This window comes from Pteropus alecto, unplaced genomic scaffold (assembly GCF_000325575.1).
Source record: "Pteropus alecto unplaced genomic scaffold, ASM32557v1 scaffold185, whole genome shotgun sequence".
Lineage (NCBI taxonomy): Eukaryota > Metazoa > Chordata > Mammalia > Chiroptera > Pteropodidae > Pteropus > Pteropus alecto.
Genome location: NW_006438088.1, coordinates 4,836,088 through 4,853,904, shown reverse-complemented (window position 1 = coordinate 4,853,904; position 17,817 = coordinate 4,836,088). Strand labels below are relative to the sequence as shown.

At 39.4% G+C, this 17,817-nt stretch overlaps 1 protein-coding gene across 2 annotated transcripts in view; it reads left to right on the top strand.

The window, feature by feature from the left end:
• AIG1 (androgen induced 1) overlaps nucleotides 1-17,811 on the top strand; it is a 207,904-nt gene extending 190,093 nt beyond the window's left edge. For both annotated transcript variants that reach the window (XM_015592091.2, XM_006915361.3), the window contains 2 exons: nucleotides 11,916-12,079; nucleotides 17,396-17,811. In XM_015592091.2, coding sequence (XP_015447577.1) covers nucleotides 11,916-12,079; nucleotides 17,396-17,423 — 192 coding nt within the window. In that variant the 3' untranslated portion in view covers nucleotides 17,424-17,811. The remainder of the gene's footprint in view (nucleotides 1-11,915; nucleotides 12,080-17,395) is intronic.
• The last annotated feature ends 6 nt before the right edge of the window (nucleotides 17,812-17,817 follow it).

Below are 17,817 nucleotides of genomic sequence, written 5' to 3'. Positions count from 1 at the left end.
TGCTATATACTACAAATGAACAGTTGCTACTTGTAATTGAAAACAATAACATTCAAAATAGCACCAAAAAATAAAATACTTAGAGATAAATCTTATAAAATATATACAAGATCTATATACAAAAATTAAAACGTTGAAAGAAGTGGAGAGATAGATAGTCTATGTTCATGGATTGGAAGACCCAATATTGTTAAGATGTAAATTCTTACCAGCTTGATCTATATATTCAACACAAGCCTAATCAAAATCCCAGCAAGTTACTTGTTGGAGATTGACAAACTGATTCTAAAGAGTATGTTGAAAGGCAAAAGACCCAGAATAGCCAACACAGTATTGGAGAAGAAAAAATTGCAGAACTGAGACTACCTGACTTCAAGACTTAGTCTAAAGCTCCAGTAATCAAAACACTGTGGTCTTGGCAAAAGAATAAACACAAAGATCAATGGAACAGAATACAGAGCCCAGAAATAGATTCACCTAAATGTAGTCAACTGATATTAAACAAAGGAGCGAAGACAATTCCGTGAAGAAAGGATATCTTCAACAAATGGTGCTGGAACAATTGGAAGTCCATATGAAAAAGAAAAAATACTGAATCTAGACACAAACCTTACGCCTTTCACAAAAATTAACTCAAAATGCATCATAAACCTAAATGCAAAACTCAATACTGCAAACTTCCAGAGGAAAATACAAGGAATTTAGGTTTGGCAAAATTTTTAGATATAACACCAAAAGCATAAAGAAAAAAAATAAATACTGAAAACTGATTTAGGCCCCCAGAATGTGATATAAATATATTTGGTGAATAAAGAAAAAAAAATGGGAATGTTGTTAGAGTTCTGAACCCATATATTTCGTGTTAGGAAGCCAGAAGATAATATCTAAAATCGATAAATTAAGAAACAGCAATATAAGGCTATTTTTAAGAAATATGGATATAAAAGCTAAAAGAAATAGCTGAAATTGTTGAATGTGGGTTCCTCTGAAGAGAAAGAGAGGGCATGGAAAGAGACTAAAAATTGCAGTTAGATGGAGCAGTGAGTTTCTGATATGCAAGCTTTCTAGAACTTTTGATGGTTTAATTCTGACAAAAAATTAAAATGAAGGTAAAAAAAAGAACCCTACAACTCAACTTGAAAAAAATAATAATTGACTCTACCACTCCTCCTTCGTACTAATAAGAACATAGTACTAGAGTGTCATCTGATGTCTGTATCACTGTTAGACTGGGAACCCTGTCACAAGGGCGAGGACCACATCTACTTCATATCCTGCTACATGCACGTGTCTGAGACATTCTAGACACTGGTACATGTTTGTCGAAAGAAAAAATAAACATTTAGCAGTTGTAGAAGCAGCATGCAAAGGACAGATGTGACGATTAATACAGAGACGGCCTCACTGTAATTTGACACTGGGCACTGCCACGAAGTGGGAGCTCAAGAAATGTCTGGAATTTTTGCTATTAAAGAAGGTTGGCAATTAAAGAGAGAAAGATTGGTAGTCCAGGGAGATTGCAGGATCATGAAAGATGTAATCATGGCAGGGATAACTAGAACATTGTTTGTAATCCTAGAAATAAGAATCTACTAGAAGGAGAAGCACAAAATGTACTAAAGAGACACTACAGATCATGTCCGCAAAACATGGAAAATTGTGATTTTCTGTTGTGGGATTTAGGATGTGCCTCCTCCCCTTCCAGAGCTGGCAGTTTAAACACCTCTGTTTCTCACTACCGCAGCCAACCCCGATGGTCGCTTGGGCCGTAAGATTTTCTTGCTGACTACACTCCCCGCTTCCCTCCAGAAGGAACACATGTTCCCTGCAGTGTTCAATGAGTCGACTTTGATGCTTGGCACCTATATGCTTTGAGAACGTCTAAATGATTAAAGTTAAGCAAAATCAGTATGAATTTTACCATGGGAAATTCGAATTGAATTCTTTCCAGAGAAACATCGCTGTAAGACCAGGTAGGCTGTGGAAAGTGGGACTCAGAGGAAGCAAATCATTTGAAATCAGTTTAGACATATGCCAGGACATGTGTTGGAGAAAGATATTTTGAAGCAGATTATTGGCCTTCCTATGTGGATAAATTATTCTGATATTTATGATTGAGAATCAGGAAGAAAACACATTCCCTCATTACTTCATTACAGGAATTCAGTCTGGGAGGCACGCACAATTTGCCTCTTTCCCCGGGGATGGGTGGAGAGACTTGTAACCGTGAAAACATCTTTGTGTGTGAGAAGTACAGAAAAATATTATATATTTCTGCCTAAGGAACAGCAATGGAAAAATTTTTTGTTTGTTATGTTTACTTTTTTTTTTTTTATCTAACCTAAATCGATGGTGCTGAGAACTTTACATTATCTGATGACTGCATCTCTAAAGTAGGCAGTTTATACTGCTTTACCAAAGGGGAAACTGAGGCTCAAGAAGTGACATAATCTTCAAAGTGACCTACTACTATGTGAATGAGCTGGAAATATATCCAAAGAATAGATGACATAGCTATGTAGACGGGACTGGCTACATAATTTGATGGGCCCAGTGCAAAATAAAAATGTGGAGTCCCTTGTTCAAAAATTATTAAGAATTTCAAGACAGTGACAGCAGAGCATTAAAGCTAGTGTGGGGCGCTTCTGAGCAGAGGGCCACAAGGCACTGCAGAGGATGCACACCCGTAAAGACAGCCCCGATGTATAGATACAGCCCAGGCTCTGTAAATCTGGGCCAGCTCCAATGAGAAACTTGGAAAGTCTTTGATGAATCTTGAATCATGATTATACTTTAAAGATGGCCTTGAAGAATACTCTATTAAACCCACAGTAAGTGAAGGATTATATAACCATATATGTAACTCCTAAAATTATCTCTGTAGTTGAGCTAGAGGATATTTCTCCACTGCTTCAGATGAGATTCTTCCATCCAGCATTTGCCTGTGCACCGATGCATTCATTCTCCAGTACTTCCACACATAGCACCAAAGAGAACTTTTTGAGCCCTGTGTCCAGAGCCCTGTTCCCACCTAAGCAGACGTCCTTTGTCATATTTCCTGGGCCCTACAGTCTTTTCATAGGAACCTTGGCAGCCCCTCTGCACCATGATCTCCTCAAGGGCACACCTTTGCATCGCCACTGCTGTTTGCCCCATCTGGCACAAGGTGGGGGCTCAAGAAATGTTCGTTGAATAAATGAATGAGTACATGAATTCCAGAAAACTCCAGTAGAATTCTAGATTTTCAACAATGTAACAAGAACCAGTCTCCATGGAGTCAATACTCAAGACATGGTCCAAGGGGCCATTTAGAATGGTTCTACAATGACACGCTTAGATCTAAAGGGTGAGGGTCAGTTCTGAAGTCAGCATTTGAGCCCAAAGTCAAAATGGCCCTTGAAAAGTCCTTCAGAAGCAACAGGTTGGAGGTGCCATGTGAGACACACAGAGACCTCCTATGTGAGAAGGTGATGCACATCCCTTATCTCACCCCACCCTGGGGCACATGCTGCCTGCCAAGCAGTGCAGTAAATTCCAGTAGTCTAAATGCGTGTATGGTGTGGCTGTTTCTTAAGAAGTAAGTCAATGCCTTCTCTGAAGGAAGTGTTTATTACTTTACTCCTGCAGTGGTTTTCCTCTCCTCTGGTGAAGCTATAAAATCTGATTCCTGAGTTTTACAGGAGACTCAGTCTTGTGTTAAAACTTCACCCAAACTGACTTATCTTACATCTTGCAAACAGTTCTGTATTTCACACATTTCTATAACGAGCATGAATTACTTTTAGAGTCGGTGGGAAAACAAGAAAAAATTTACACAGAGATTTTAGACTTGGATCGTTTTTTGTTCTGAGCACTTTAAAAGCCATCCAGAGCCCTATTCTCATCCATTGTATCCTAGGGGAGCCTGGCGTAGAGGCTCAGAGCTACACCACCGAGGTATGTATCCCTGCTTCTCCACTTATTGCACTTCCTGGAGCCTCAGTGCCCTCATCTGTAAAATGGTACTGCTGTAATGCTGTCCCCAAAGAGTTGCTCATGTAGAACGTTTAGCACAGTGCCTGTCGCTAAGAAGTCAATGGCATTGGTTGTCAGCTGTTACTGCATATAAATCTGTGTCCTGTGTCTTATGACTTAATAGTCTAGCTGCCAAATAGCCTAGCTCCTTATCAAAATAAGAATAATGAAAGTAATTTTTAAATCCTTTTTAAAATAAAACTATTCTTAAGAACTGAAAGGTCATCAGTAGTAAGATAGATAAGTATGTCTGTCCAGATTAAATAAGGGTGACAGAGATAGCAAAGGGAGGGACAGTATGACTCCTTCAATACAGCTCCTGGAGGGCTCCAGTGACCACCACAACTCAGGATTTATGTGATAGGATGACATTTGGCCATATGGCACAAAGAGCTACTGAGTTTGCCAAGACTGATTTTTCTTTACTTACTATATATCATTTATACCCATTCAACATCCAAAGTAGATTTAAAAGATACATATACCACTTGGAATCTGAACGTCTTGCTTCTACTTTATAGGTGGGAATTCAGTTTTCTAATTATTCTCAATTCTCAAAGATGCTGTCCTAACAGACATTGTCTACTCTACCCTTGAACCACGTGTTTGCCGGCTTCAAAACTATGTTTTTCTGCCTTCCATGTCACTAGCCCACCTGTCTTGGTCTCCCTTTTGCCTCATCCTCCTCGAATAACCCCTTAAATCTTGATCCTTTTCAGGGCTCCCTCATGGACTCACGTTCTTCATACCTTATACTCTGCCCGGGCGATCTCAATCTGTTCTGGTGGCTTTAACCACCATCTTTTTTTTTTTGCCAATGAACTCAATGTCTGTATTGCCACATTAGTCTTTTCACTACAGTCTGAACCCATGTCGCTGCCTTCAGGATAGCTCCGCTTAGATATCTCACAGAGACCTCAAATTCAACATGTCCAAACCGAACGCGTCATCGCCTCAAACCAACTCTCTTACAGCATTCTCTGTCTCAGGAAAGGGCAGCATTCTCCACCCAGTTAATCAAGCCAGAAATCTATGATTCATCCTTAACTCGTCACAGTTCCCTCACTAACTAAATCCAGTAAATCGCCAAGTTCTCTTAATTCAGTTTCCTAAATCAGTGCTTTTCAAATTTATTTTACTGTAAATTAAAAAAAAAATCTTTTGCATCATGACCCTGCCAGCATGCATGTGTGTGCATGTATGGACACACATGCACACACACATACAAGTGAAACAGAACTTTCACAAAACAATTTTTATCATCATATGGGCAAGGCTTTCTGAGACTTCCTATTATGTTTTCTTCTGTTCTTACTTTTTAAAATGTTAGTAACCAGTGGTTACTGGCAAATGTTTAACAAACAGCTTATCTAGAGGCTGGGGAGGGAAGAGCCTGATGTATAACATTTTCCATTCCTTGGTATAAATACTCTCGCTGTGGTTGGATTTAAGCTACCAGCCAAGCAGCTTGCAAATATCTTAAAGATCCATCAACCTGCTCTCCTGACCATCTCCATCATGCCACTGTGTATGGCCTACAGTTTGATAGACACTAGCCTAAAAATCTCATAAATATACCCTCTAATTCTCATTCTCAGTGTTACCATTCCAGTCCCGGCCACCACTGTTTCTGATACAATTGTTTTCCAGGTCATTCTGATCTGTTTCACATTTATTTAATGTCCCTCAAAGACTTCTTGATGTCCACACTAAGATAGAGTCTACAATTCTTACCATGGCTTTAAAAGCCACCCACACTGTGGTGCCTGCCTGCCCCTCATACCCTCTCTCCCTTGATCTCAACCAAAATATTTTCTTCTTGAACATCTGGGAGTTCTCCCTTGCTTTCAGATCTTTGGACATACAATTCCATTCGGCTAGAAAGTTCTTGCCTCCCATCTTCCTTCAATTAACTCGTACTTATCCTTCCTATCACAGCTTAAATGCTACTTCATTCATTCTTCTACTATGTGACAAGCATTGTGTAAGTGCTGAGGATACAATGCGAAATAAAAATAGACACAGTTCCTTATCTCCCAGAATTTAGATACTCTAGAAAGGGAGAAACATTATTTTAAAAAGATATCATTCAAATTTAAGTACTAATAAAAAGAAGAGCTAAAAAAATAAAAGAGATTCATGGTTCTCTAAGAGCTTATAAAATCTGACCTAGTAGATCAGGGAAAGCGCTCCTAAGTGGTGACTGGTTAGTTATAATAGTTGAGCTAAGATATAAAGGAGAAATATAACTTAATTAGTCTAAGGGGTGGATACCTAATAGCATAGGCAGAAAGAGGAGCACGTGAAAATCCACATGGCAGGAAGGAACATAGCAAAATCAAGGAACCAAATGAAAGCTGGTATAACAGAAGCAAGGTATGGGATGGGGGTAAACGGGTAGAAGCCACTCTATGAAGAGCACGCTAGACTTTGTTTAAAATCTGGGTCTTTAACAAAAAACAATGGGAGGCCATTGACATATTTGAGGCTGGGATATAATGTGTTCAGCTTTCTGGTTTGAAAAGATCACTCTGGCAGTTATGGGGATAAATTGGAAGGTGACAAAAACAAATGTGGAGACAAATTAGAAGCAATTACAGTGCTCTAGACAGTGGTGATCAGAACACAAATTAAGATGTTTGGGATGAAGATAGGGGAAAAAATCAACAGATTGGAGATGTGACATAACCCTAACAAGACAAGGTAATAGATTGAATATGTGTGATAAAAGAGAGGGAAGTAGCAAAGGTAACTCCCAGGTTTGAGTTGCAAAACTGAATAAATGGTGTTGCCATTTGCAGAGATAAGGAACACCAGACGAAAACCAGGTTTGAGGGAAAACAGCTTGAGTTTGACTGTAGGTGTATCGAGATCGAAGTATCTTTACGATGTGCAAAATGAGATGTTTGAGGACTGTTCAGTAAACTGTTCAGGAACAGAGGAGAGATCTGGATGAAGACATAAATTTGTGAGCTATCTATGTAGAGGTAGTAGACATAAAGCAGCGGACATGCATGAACTCATCAACCGAGAATGCATAACATGAGAAGAAGGTTTAAAAGTCAAACCTTAAGAAAATTCAACATTTAATGACTGGATACTGAAGGGTGAATTTACAAAAAGATCCAAGAAGGGCAGCCCAGAGGGTAGGAGGAAAACTAAGAGAACTTTATGCCAAAGAACCAGTTTGTGTGGGTGGCGTATCAAGAATAGAAGTCAGACCATTGTGGGAGGAGAAATTAGTGTGAAGTATAGAGTCAATGGATATGGAGTCAATGACTGTAGACTCACTAGAGAAGTTTGCCTTTGAAGAGGAGAGCTACAGAGCAGTATTTGTGAAGTTGAAAAACATGTTTCTTGTACTTTAATGAAAGGCATTGGAGCATATTGATCAGCTGTGAAAAACATTGATTTGAAAGAGAGCTGAATAGACAAGAGAAAGAAAGACTAATGGTGTGAGATTCAAAAACAGCAAGGAGTGATCCCTGTGCACCCATGATAATCCTACACTTAACCCTTCATTAATTCTGACCACACTTGTCATTCCTCCCTTAATATCTCTATTCCTCCTTAGCCTGTACTGCATGAGGACTAGCATCGCCTTTGCCTCATTTACTTCTGTATCCCTCGTGTGTAGTACAGTATTCAGATAAGAGGCATTAATAAATGTCATTTTAAATTGCACATTAAAATGAGGGAAATTGGAGGTACATTTAATGAAACAGACCATCCTAGAAGTCTTAGGATACTATACCATATGCTTATATATGTATGCACACATGCACAATCATAAGTTTTTTAGGCTAAAGTTAAAATTGGTGTCATTACCTTAATCAGAAGGTATTTGGGCATTAAGACAAGAAGGCCTTAGAATAAGATACAAATTGAAAGTCAACCAAGAACTAATAACTCTCCACAAATAGATGAGCAAGGCCATGAGTCACTTTTGAGCAGAAAAATTGAGGTCTGATTATATCAAAGAAACAAATAGTGAAAGCACAACCTGTTAGGACAAGTGGATGCATCACTCACCAATCCGGGTGAAACCCCACTTAACAGGATTTCTGCATCTGAGATGGTTTGATAACCTACCAAGTCAAGAAAACTTCTTTAAATGAAAACCCTTACTTCATTTTCGGAGGCAATGTTAAATGCCTCATTTAGAGAAGCAAGTCCATGCAGCAATAAAGAAATCAGGTATGCATTCCTTTCTTAATAAACAGATCTTGTTTTTTATTGTTCCTTTATTCAACTAGTAATACAACAAATAATTGAGCGTATTCTGTGTGCCAGACACTTCTCCATGGGCCGTAGACCTATCAATGAACATAACAGATAAAAATGCTTGTGCTCATTGGACAGACAATAAACAGATAAGTAAAAATAAAGATAGTGTATTAAATCGCTGAGAAGAAAAATAAAGCGATGGAGATTAGAGAGTTTCAAGATTAGGGTTGCAACTTTTAAATACAGTGGCCTGGGAAGGCCTAATTGAGAGAGTGGCATTCAAGTGAAAATCTGAAGGTCACAAGGGCATACCATAGGTACCTTGGGGCCAATGTGGGTAAAGAACGAGCCTCCGGCACAGGAACCAGTGAGGAATGCTTAGCGTGCTCGAGGAATATAAGGACTCTGTGTGGCTAAAGTGGAGTGAGCGAGGTGGGTTGGTAGGAGAAACATCAGAAGAGTGCCCAGCAAGCTTAGGTAGGGCCTTGAAGAATCACCTAGGGATTCTGGCTTTTACTCTAAGTGAGAAAGGAAGCAAAAGGTTTGAGCAAAGTAGTGGCATGGCCTGCCTTGCATTTAATCCAGATCAATCTGTCTGCTCCAATGAGAATAGGCTATAGAATAGACGGTAGCAAAGGTGAAAGCAAAGTGACAGGAAGCTGTCGTAGTGGTTCCAGTGAGAGGTGATGATGGCGTGAACCCAGATAGTAGTGGAGGCAATGGTAAGGAGTAAATATTTGGGGCATATTTGGAAAGCAGAGCCAATAAGATCTAAAAATGGATTGGATGTGGATTATGAGGAAAAGAAAAGTCCAAAATGACTCCGCATTTTCTGCCCCAAGCTACTGTGAAGTGATATAGTAGTCATTGATTTGAGAAGTGAAAGATGTGGGAGACATATATTTGCTATTGGATGACGGGAGGAGGGGAAAGATGTGCAGGAATTAGGATGCAGGCATGATGATGATGTCATGGAAGTGTTAGGTTGGAGATGCTCCAAGTTGAAATGTGTAGTGGGCAACTGGGTATAGAACTCTGGAGTTCAAGGAGGAGTCAAGGCTGGAGGTAGACATTCAGGAGTCATCTACAGATAGATAGGATGTGGTTATGGTTGTTATACCTATTCCGTATTATAAGATGATTCCATGCAGACCAAAAGTACATTGCAAACAACATCTGAGGAGTAGAGGCCTGGCATTAGAGATATTACCAAAAGCTGCAAATGTAAGTTTTATTTTCCCAGAAGGAAATAGAATGTCAGGAATGTTTGTTTAAAAAAATATATAACTAGCATTCAGAATTTGAATTGCTCCTAATTTGCTTAATTGAGGAAACAGTTTTACAGTGAGTCGGGTTATAATTGTATAAATGGAGTTTGAAAATCAATTATAGATTTATGGTATTACATTTTGGGGATATTATAAATTATCTTGACAAAAATTAATCAGGTACATGATGGTCACACAACACCTTCTTACACTAGTTAAAACAAGATTAGGAAGACAGAATTGCCTCTAATTTATGGACAAACAATATTATGCATCGGAATTCCATAGGATAGTTCTAACAATTTAATTTCTGCTTATTCTCACAAATGCGTCAGCCTTAAAAAAAAAAAAAAAGAAAAAGTTGACTAGCTTTGCTTCCTTTTCTAGTAAAATATTTCAGTTAGAACAGGTATTCAAGCTGACTTGGCTGGATCTAACAACCACCTCTTCCCTCTTAGACAGTGTTTCTCAACCTTTCTGTCATTATTGACTTGCCCCACCAAAGAAGCTTCTTAGGTACTTTTTCCCCAATCCACTCCATGAAAATGTTTTATTGTGGTAAAATGGACATGACCTAATATTCATCATATTAACCATTCGTAAGTGTGCAATTTGGTGTCATTAAATACATTCACAATATTATTATATAACCATCACCATCTATACCCAAAACATTTTCATTACCCCCAACATAAACTCTAAACCCATTATACAACAACCCCTCATTCCCTACTCCCCCTTAGTCCCTGGTAACCTCTGTTATACTTTCTGTCTCTATGAACTTGCCTATTTAAATGGAATCATATGATATCTTTCTTTCTGTGTCTGGCTTATTTCAGCATAATGTTTTCCAAGTCCATCATGTTGTAGCACATATCAAAATTTCATTCCTTTTTATGGCTGGATAGTATATCATTGTATGTATAGACATTTTGTTCATCCATTTATCTGTTGATGGATAGTTGGGTTGTTTCAATCTTTTGGCTATTTTCAATGATATTGCTATGAACATTGGTGCACAAACAGCTGCTTGTGTCCTTGCTTTCCATTTTTTTGGATATATACCTAAGAATGGAATTGCTGGGCCTATGCAATTTTAATATCCCAGATAAGCTATGTATCTTTTGATGTTCTGTATATATATATGTAACTGTGCCTTACCATATAAAGAGTAAGATTTCTTCGCCACCCTCCCAGAATCAATTTTTACCTCTTTGAGGGGACAGTGCTGTCACCCTCATTGAGACTGTAAGCTCTAAGGTAAAAATCCCCAAATTTCTGGCCTTGGATGAAGTATCCAGATGTAATATATTCATAGGTAAACTTATAAAGAGGAGTGAAGCCATGGTTGGTAAGGAAAATGACCCCAAAACACATAAGTCTAGAAAGCAATTTTTATTCCTCAGGCAATAAAATTATTTATGTTTTATGCAGTCTTCAAAGTTGACAACAGTTGATAAAGTAATGAACCCAAGAATGTTTTGGAAAATAACTCTTAGCAGTTGTGTCAGAAACCAGTGGTGCAATTATTCTACTAAAACTTTTGGAAACAGTGGAGATTAATTATGTTGTATTCCCACTGAGCCTAAAATATCTCCAGAACACAAAAGTTCCTATTTTACATAGTATGGAAAGTAGGAAAAAAAGAAAAAAAAAAAACAAATATGGAATTTAAAAATCAGGTTGTGGGAAGCCAGGTATCAATAAGGTTATGAGATGGTTCTGTCAGTATATGGAATACATATTGGTATCTAGTTGCAAGGCAGTATGGCAAGATTCGTGGCACGTATTTACCAAGGTTTTATTATAATGTGGTTGCCTAATGCTGCATTGTTTCATTATATAAAGAAGAGATTAAGAAGATCGTGTAACAGTATTTAAAAAAACAAATACCTGACCAGAACCCTTCAGGTGTTTAAGGATAGTCAAGGAGAGACTGAGGAACTGCCAAGTTGGAGGAGACTAAGGAGACCTGACCATTAAATACAGCGTGGAATCCTGGACCACATAAAGGACAATAATGGGAAAGCGGGACCGAATAAAGTCTGAGTAGTAGTCATACTGAGTAGTACTGTGCCAATGTTAATTGCTTCGTTTAAGTAATTGTACCATGGTTATACAAGATCTTAACATGCAGGAGGGAAGCTGAAGGAAGGGCAAACTGGAACTCTCTCTACTACATCTGCAACTCTTCTGTCTGTGTAAAATTATTTCAGAGTAAAAAGTAAAAGAAAAGAAACAAATGACAACAAAGTTTCTGGTAGCTCTGAGCTGTCAGAAGCAAACCTGGGACTAGCAATGCTGAAGAATGGTTGGAGTAGGGCGTCCATATTTGTAATATTAGCAGCTTTGAAATCTGACACAAGAGTGACTCTTGTCTTTGTCTCTTTTCTAATTCTGTTACAGGGTGTATTGGCTGCATCATGTAACTGGGATGTGGGTGTACCCTTTCCTGGAACACATTGGCCCAGGAGCCAGAATCATCTTCTTTGGGTCTGCAGCCATCTTAACAAACTTTTTGTACCTGCTGGGAGACGCTCTGAACAGCTATATGTGGGACACACAGAGAAGTGAGTATTATTTAGGGGAGCATAAAACAAGAAAGGTAGCAATGAGGTATGTGCAGTAAAGGGTAATACTTTATTGCTACAAAACCTCACTTAACCTATGACTTGATTTCTCTTTTGTTTCTATTTATAGCAGAGCCTCCATCTTGGCAAGGCACATAAACTTCCCCAAGCTGTGCAAAACCCATCGAAAGTGTATGTAAGATAACATAAAAACGGGAAGGTGGAAAAAGCAACAGCGCAGATATGTAGTGATATGAGCCTTGCATGAAAATACATCCAAAGGCAAGATGGCTTGGGGATGTTAGAGAGCTCTGGACCTCTCTCCTCTGATACAATCACAGCATTCTAGATGTAACCAGTAAATGATCTATGTTCCACAAACATTGAGTACAGTGCTTCGTGCCAGACACTATGCCAGGAACTTGATCTAATTAGACAAATAAAACACAGTCATTGGAAGGTTATTGAGTTTTGGGTGTATGTGGATCCTCTAATATGATATGCATCAAAGTCTTAGCCAATGTTAAATGGCTTGGAGGAATTTAAAGCTTTCTTTTCTCAGCAGCTGGCTTGATTTTAATAAGTGGTCTATTAGAAAAAGTGTCAAATTGTTTTCAGTTCAGGCCACAGCTTGGGAGACCAGAAATTAACCTTTTGATAATTTTCCTCTCTGTTCAATGGGAATAATAATCTTTCTCTACTAATTAACTTATAAAAGTATTTCATTAAGTTCCAAAAATGTATTGAGAACCAAATGTAAACTTTCTCAGCTTCTTGGGATAAAGGCCGTATTTCAATTTAAGCTAACACATTCAATATGTGTTATTTAGGAAGTATTTATGACAGACTGTTTTCCCTTGATTAGCTTGATTCCAGTGGTCATTTGGCCATTGTTCTACTATTTCTAAGAGAAGATGGCCTGAAACCAGGAGAGAAAAAAATCCAATCTAGACTAACAGAATACTGCTTTTTAGCAGCTTGAACTGAAAAATTAAGAATGAATAGAGAAACTAAGTTTCTTTAAATGATCTATTAGATTTAATTTGTGCCATTCTCTTAAATAACTTGAGTGAAAGTTGACTAACATTTTGTAATTCATGTCAGATATAGAGCTTAATTTTATCTACATAGGACCATCTAATTAACTGCATAGAGGCAGATGTTTTGTGCCAAGTGGGCATCTCTTTCATATATGAGAGGGATGACCGATGGCCTCCTCCAAGTTTTACCCGCCAAAAAGTTTCATTAGGCCCACATCCTGGGACCTTTGTTTTGGAACCAGTATCTTAAAATTGGGCGATTTCACTGAAAGACCAGATTTTTTTTTTAATCTCATCAAATATTTTAAGATCTGGCAACAATGAACCCACTGTTCTCTTCTGACAATAGATAGATTGGAATTAAGTATCAGTTGCCCCCTTAGATGGTGCTCTGATTTTCCCTAGTCCTTACTTGGCCGCTTTGCTCAAGTCACATTAGCTGCCTGGTTCTGTAAGTAATTGAATTTGAAACTGCTGATTAAAAGCAGTATGTGTCCTCTGTGTGTGTGTCTTGTTAGAATGAGTTGAATAAAATCAAATGCAGTATTACAGTCCTGAGTACATTGACTACACCCTAAACAAAATTCCCCAAGAATACCATAGTCAAGCCCCCTTCTTTGTATCCATAATGATTTTTAATGAATCAACTTCCTCCACTTGGTTATGGTATGTTGGCCTCAACTACAAGAGAAAAATCACATTATTACAAAATCTTAGAACGTAAAAAGGAGGTTAGAAATCACCTAAAGCAACCCTTTCCTTTTACTAAGAGGCAGCTGAGGCCCAGAAACCTTAAGTAACAAGATAGGTGATTGCAGAGCCAACACCTCTGACTGATGGTCAATCCAGTGTTTTTTCTAGTGAACCATCAGAATGTCACCATTGGAAAACACGACACATGAGTTCAGAAACTTCACTCAAAACCATGGACCTAACATAAAATAACAAAACAGACCAACCTGATATGAACTATGAAAAAAAAAGTCCTTACAATAGGCTAAATTAGTAGTTAAGTATTTGCTCTTTTTAAAGGAAAGTAACTCCAGGTGGCTTTGTGGATGTTGCGCTGGTTTGCTACGGCTGCTACAATGGAGTACAGCAAACTGGGTGGCTTTAACAATAGGAATATAATGTCTTGCAGTTCTGGAGGCCAGAAGCCTGAGTCAGGGGATTAGCAGAGTCAGTTCCTTCTGAGGACTGTAGGGAGATTCCGTTCCAGGTCTCTCTCCTTAGTTTGTCGATGGCCATCTTCAGGTTCACGTGCCATTCTCACTTATATGTGAGGCTGTCTGCAGATTTCTCCTTTTTATAAAGGCATCAGTTGTATTTGACTGGGCCTGCCCTGGTAACCTCGTTAAAACTAGATAAAGACCTCGTCTCCGAATAACAGTCACAATTCTGAGATGCTGGGAGCTAGGTTCGGTAAGACACAATTTAGCCCATAACACTGCCTTCTGCCCCCCAAAATTCATGTCCTGGCAGCACCCAAAGTCTTTCAAGCCTCAGCTCTTAAGTCCAAAAGCTCACCTTAAAAGTCACCTAAGTTACATATGAGTAAAACTGGGAGGGATTTATTCTGGAGCAAAATTGCTCTCCAGTTGTGAACCTGTGAAACCAGACAAAAAGTTACCTGCTTCCAGAGCACCGTGCTTGGACAGTCATGGACTATGCCTTCTCTTTCCAAAAGAAAAAAATGGCAGGATAAAAAGGGGTCATGGTCCCTAACCAAGTTTGAAAGCCAGCAAGGCAAATTCCACTGGATTTTAAGGAGTGAGAATAATCCCCATTGGCTGCATGCTCTGTCCCCAGGATGCACCAGGAGGGGGCTGTGGCCCTGCACTCTTGGCCATGAGCAACAGCCCTACCCTCTGAAACCAAGGAGCCAGCGTCTAAAGTGCCTTCAGAATCATTCTCCCTCCATTTCATCCCTTTTCTTTCAATCCATACTGACAGTGTTTCTGCTAGTACAAAATTCCCAAAAACCTTTTCCATATAATTCATGGGGGTCCGAATCATCAGACAGGGGCTCCCCCACAGGTCATCCCTGGCTTCTGCTGAGATAGTCAATTGGATCCACAATCACATGCCTAATCTCTTTGACAAACAGTGGTCCATCCATAACCTTGGCCTTCTCTTCACATTCTGAGGTCCTGGGGGTTAGCGCTTCAACATATGAATTGGGGAGAAGGGGACACAATTTAACCTTTAACAGCTGAAATAGCTCTGTACCTTGATTAAGCATTTATTTCAGTTCCAGTGTATCAACTGGGCTGACCAGTCTTATTAAAGTCAAACTTCATACGACCAGAAAGGAAAGTGTCCAAAAGTGAAAGGTTGAGGTGAGGGCAGAGAGATCAGGCAAAAGGAGGAAGAAGTTGAAGCCAGGCCTGTGTGATAGCACCCCGCTCCCACTCCTCAAGCTGCCCATCTGGCTCATGTGTCACACAGGTCTGCAGTGCCCAGCACTGCCCTCTGGCTGAGCTCCTCTCCCAGCCTTGGGGACTCACAGGTGACTGACTCTTTCGGGGTCAACCAGTTCTTCCTCTGTGTTTCTGAAAGGGCATCCTGCCTCAGCTTTGTGACAGGTTTCCGCTGTTCGTGTGGAAATTATGCCTCTGGTTCTTCCCAATATTATTTACAGCTGTCTCATTTTTTCCCTCTCCCTCCAAGCTGCCAAATGAAAGTAGGTGGGGAGCCATTTTCCCTGTCCGGGTCAGTGAACACCCCCTGTTCTCCATCCCTGCTTTTGAAGATTCCAGTCTTTCTGCCAAGTCACCCCATCTGCAGGAGAGCACTTAGGAGGAAACAGACTTTTAAAAGAAAAGCAGGCAGTTAGCTCCTGATGGCTTCTCCGCAGGGATGAACATGGGATGAAGTTGGGACCCAAGTCATGTGTGCTGTGTGAACGGAATCCATGCTGTGTTTTGCTGTCTTTGCCTTGGTTACCCAACAACTAAGACATCGCCTGTCTTTTCCACCTCAACCTTATCCCTCCTCCCTTCAGATATCCCGACTCCTCAATTTGAAGTTTTCCCTAATATGATTTCTGAGAAGTACTTTGGAAAAAGTGTTACGGATCTCTGCCAGTTCCCTAGTCATGAAAACCAAACCTAAAGGAATGTCTAAGGACACCTGTTCAGAGCATATTACTCGCATTCCACCGCCACCTCTCTGATCCCCAAAAAACACACAGGAGGAGCTGGGGGAAGGAGGGTCTTAATGTAAACCTTATCTTGATGGTCCTCTGAGGTTAGGCTTTATAATTTCTTATATTGTGAAGTTCCATATTCTACTGCTTTCCCACTAGTCTTGCTAAGGCCGCCTCTGTGATCGTTGTTTATTAATTGATTCCATAAAGATTAATTGAGCTGCTACTGAGACAGACACTGTACTAGGTGCTAAGGATATAAGCTGGAAGAAAAGGGGGCTCTGTCTTCAGAGAGCTTGCAATTTATAAAAGAATACCAACAAAACCTTGGAGACAATATTTGGGGCTTTTTCTGTTCTGCTGAAGTCTCTGAGAATTTGATATCAGAGGGAAAATCTTGAGCTAGAAGCAAAAGAAAAAAGAAGTGGGGAGCATTTTCCAGATTTAAGTTTAATTCATAAGAATGACTTGAGAAAAAAATGAAAAATCATTAACTAACGATTCATTATGAATCACAGACAGAGGTCTTACTGGTCTCTCAGGAAGAAAAACAGTTTTACTGGGACTGGGTTGAAGAAAGGGAAAAATCAAGTTTAAGGACACTCAGGTATGGAAATAAACAGTTCTTGTGGATAATGAGCTCTCTATGAGCTTTAAAAAAAAAAAAAGATTTCTTGACTAGTGAAAATCCAGAGTCCTTGCCTTGGGAAGAAGATACAGGACTGAAATAAAAATTAATGAGGTCTGTTTGAAACTCGTCAGCTGTACACCCCCAAGTGTTAGAAGCTGGTTAGGGACAAGTCTTGTTGGGGTTTCTTTACAAACTTAATGAGTCAAGAATTAACTTGAGTCCCTTACTCCCAGAAACTGTAAGGACTGAGTGTGTCCCAGAGATGTTAGTCTTGATTGGGGGGCGGGGTGGGGAGGGATGTGGACGGGGAGAGAGGTCACTGAGGACTTTTCTAGAGAAAGCTGTCAACAATGACTTTCCTTCTTAACTGGAGAAAAGGGTACCAGAGGGTGGATGAGAATAAGTGTAGAGAGATGAGAGGTTGTTTTTAAGTAGTTTGGCAAAGCTACTCATAGTTTAATATGATGTTCAAATCAGGTACTTTGCCTGTATTTTAGGTATGGAAGAAGAGAAAGAGAAGCCTAAATTGGAATGAGGTCTAAACCTACATGGAAAAGCTGGATCGAGCCACCATCGAAGACTCATTACCCCCTGGGCTTGGCACTACAGGAGAGGACACTTCAAAGAAAGTGAAATGCTCCTCCACCTCCCCGCCCGAGAGAGGACACCTTTTAGAGAGAAATATATATATATAAGAATACAGTTTTCAAAATAATTCTCCTTCAGTGTGATTTAATGAAATCTTTCCAAATTCATAATTGATAATAACATCTCTTTTTTTCCTCTTCTAGTTTTAAAAACAAACAGGTCCTTGGATTTTAATTTATGCAAATGTAATACCATTAAGAACAAAATTCTATTGTGTTTCTTGCTGATACATTTGTGAAAATCAAAGGGGCAGATGTGGAGAGGCATTCCT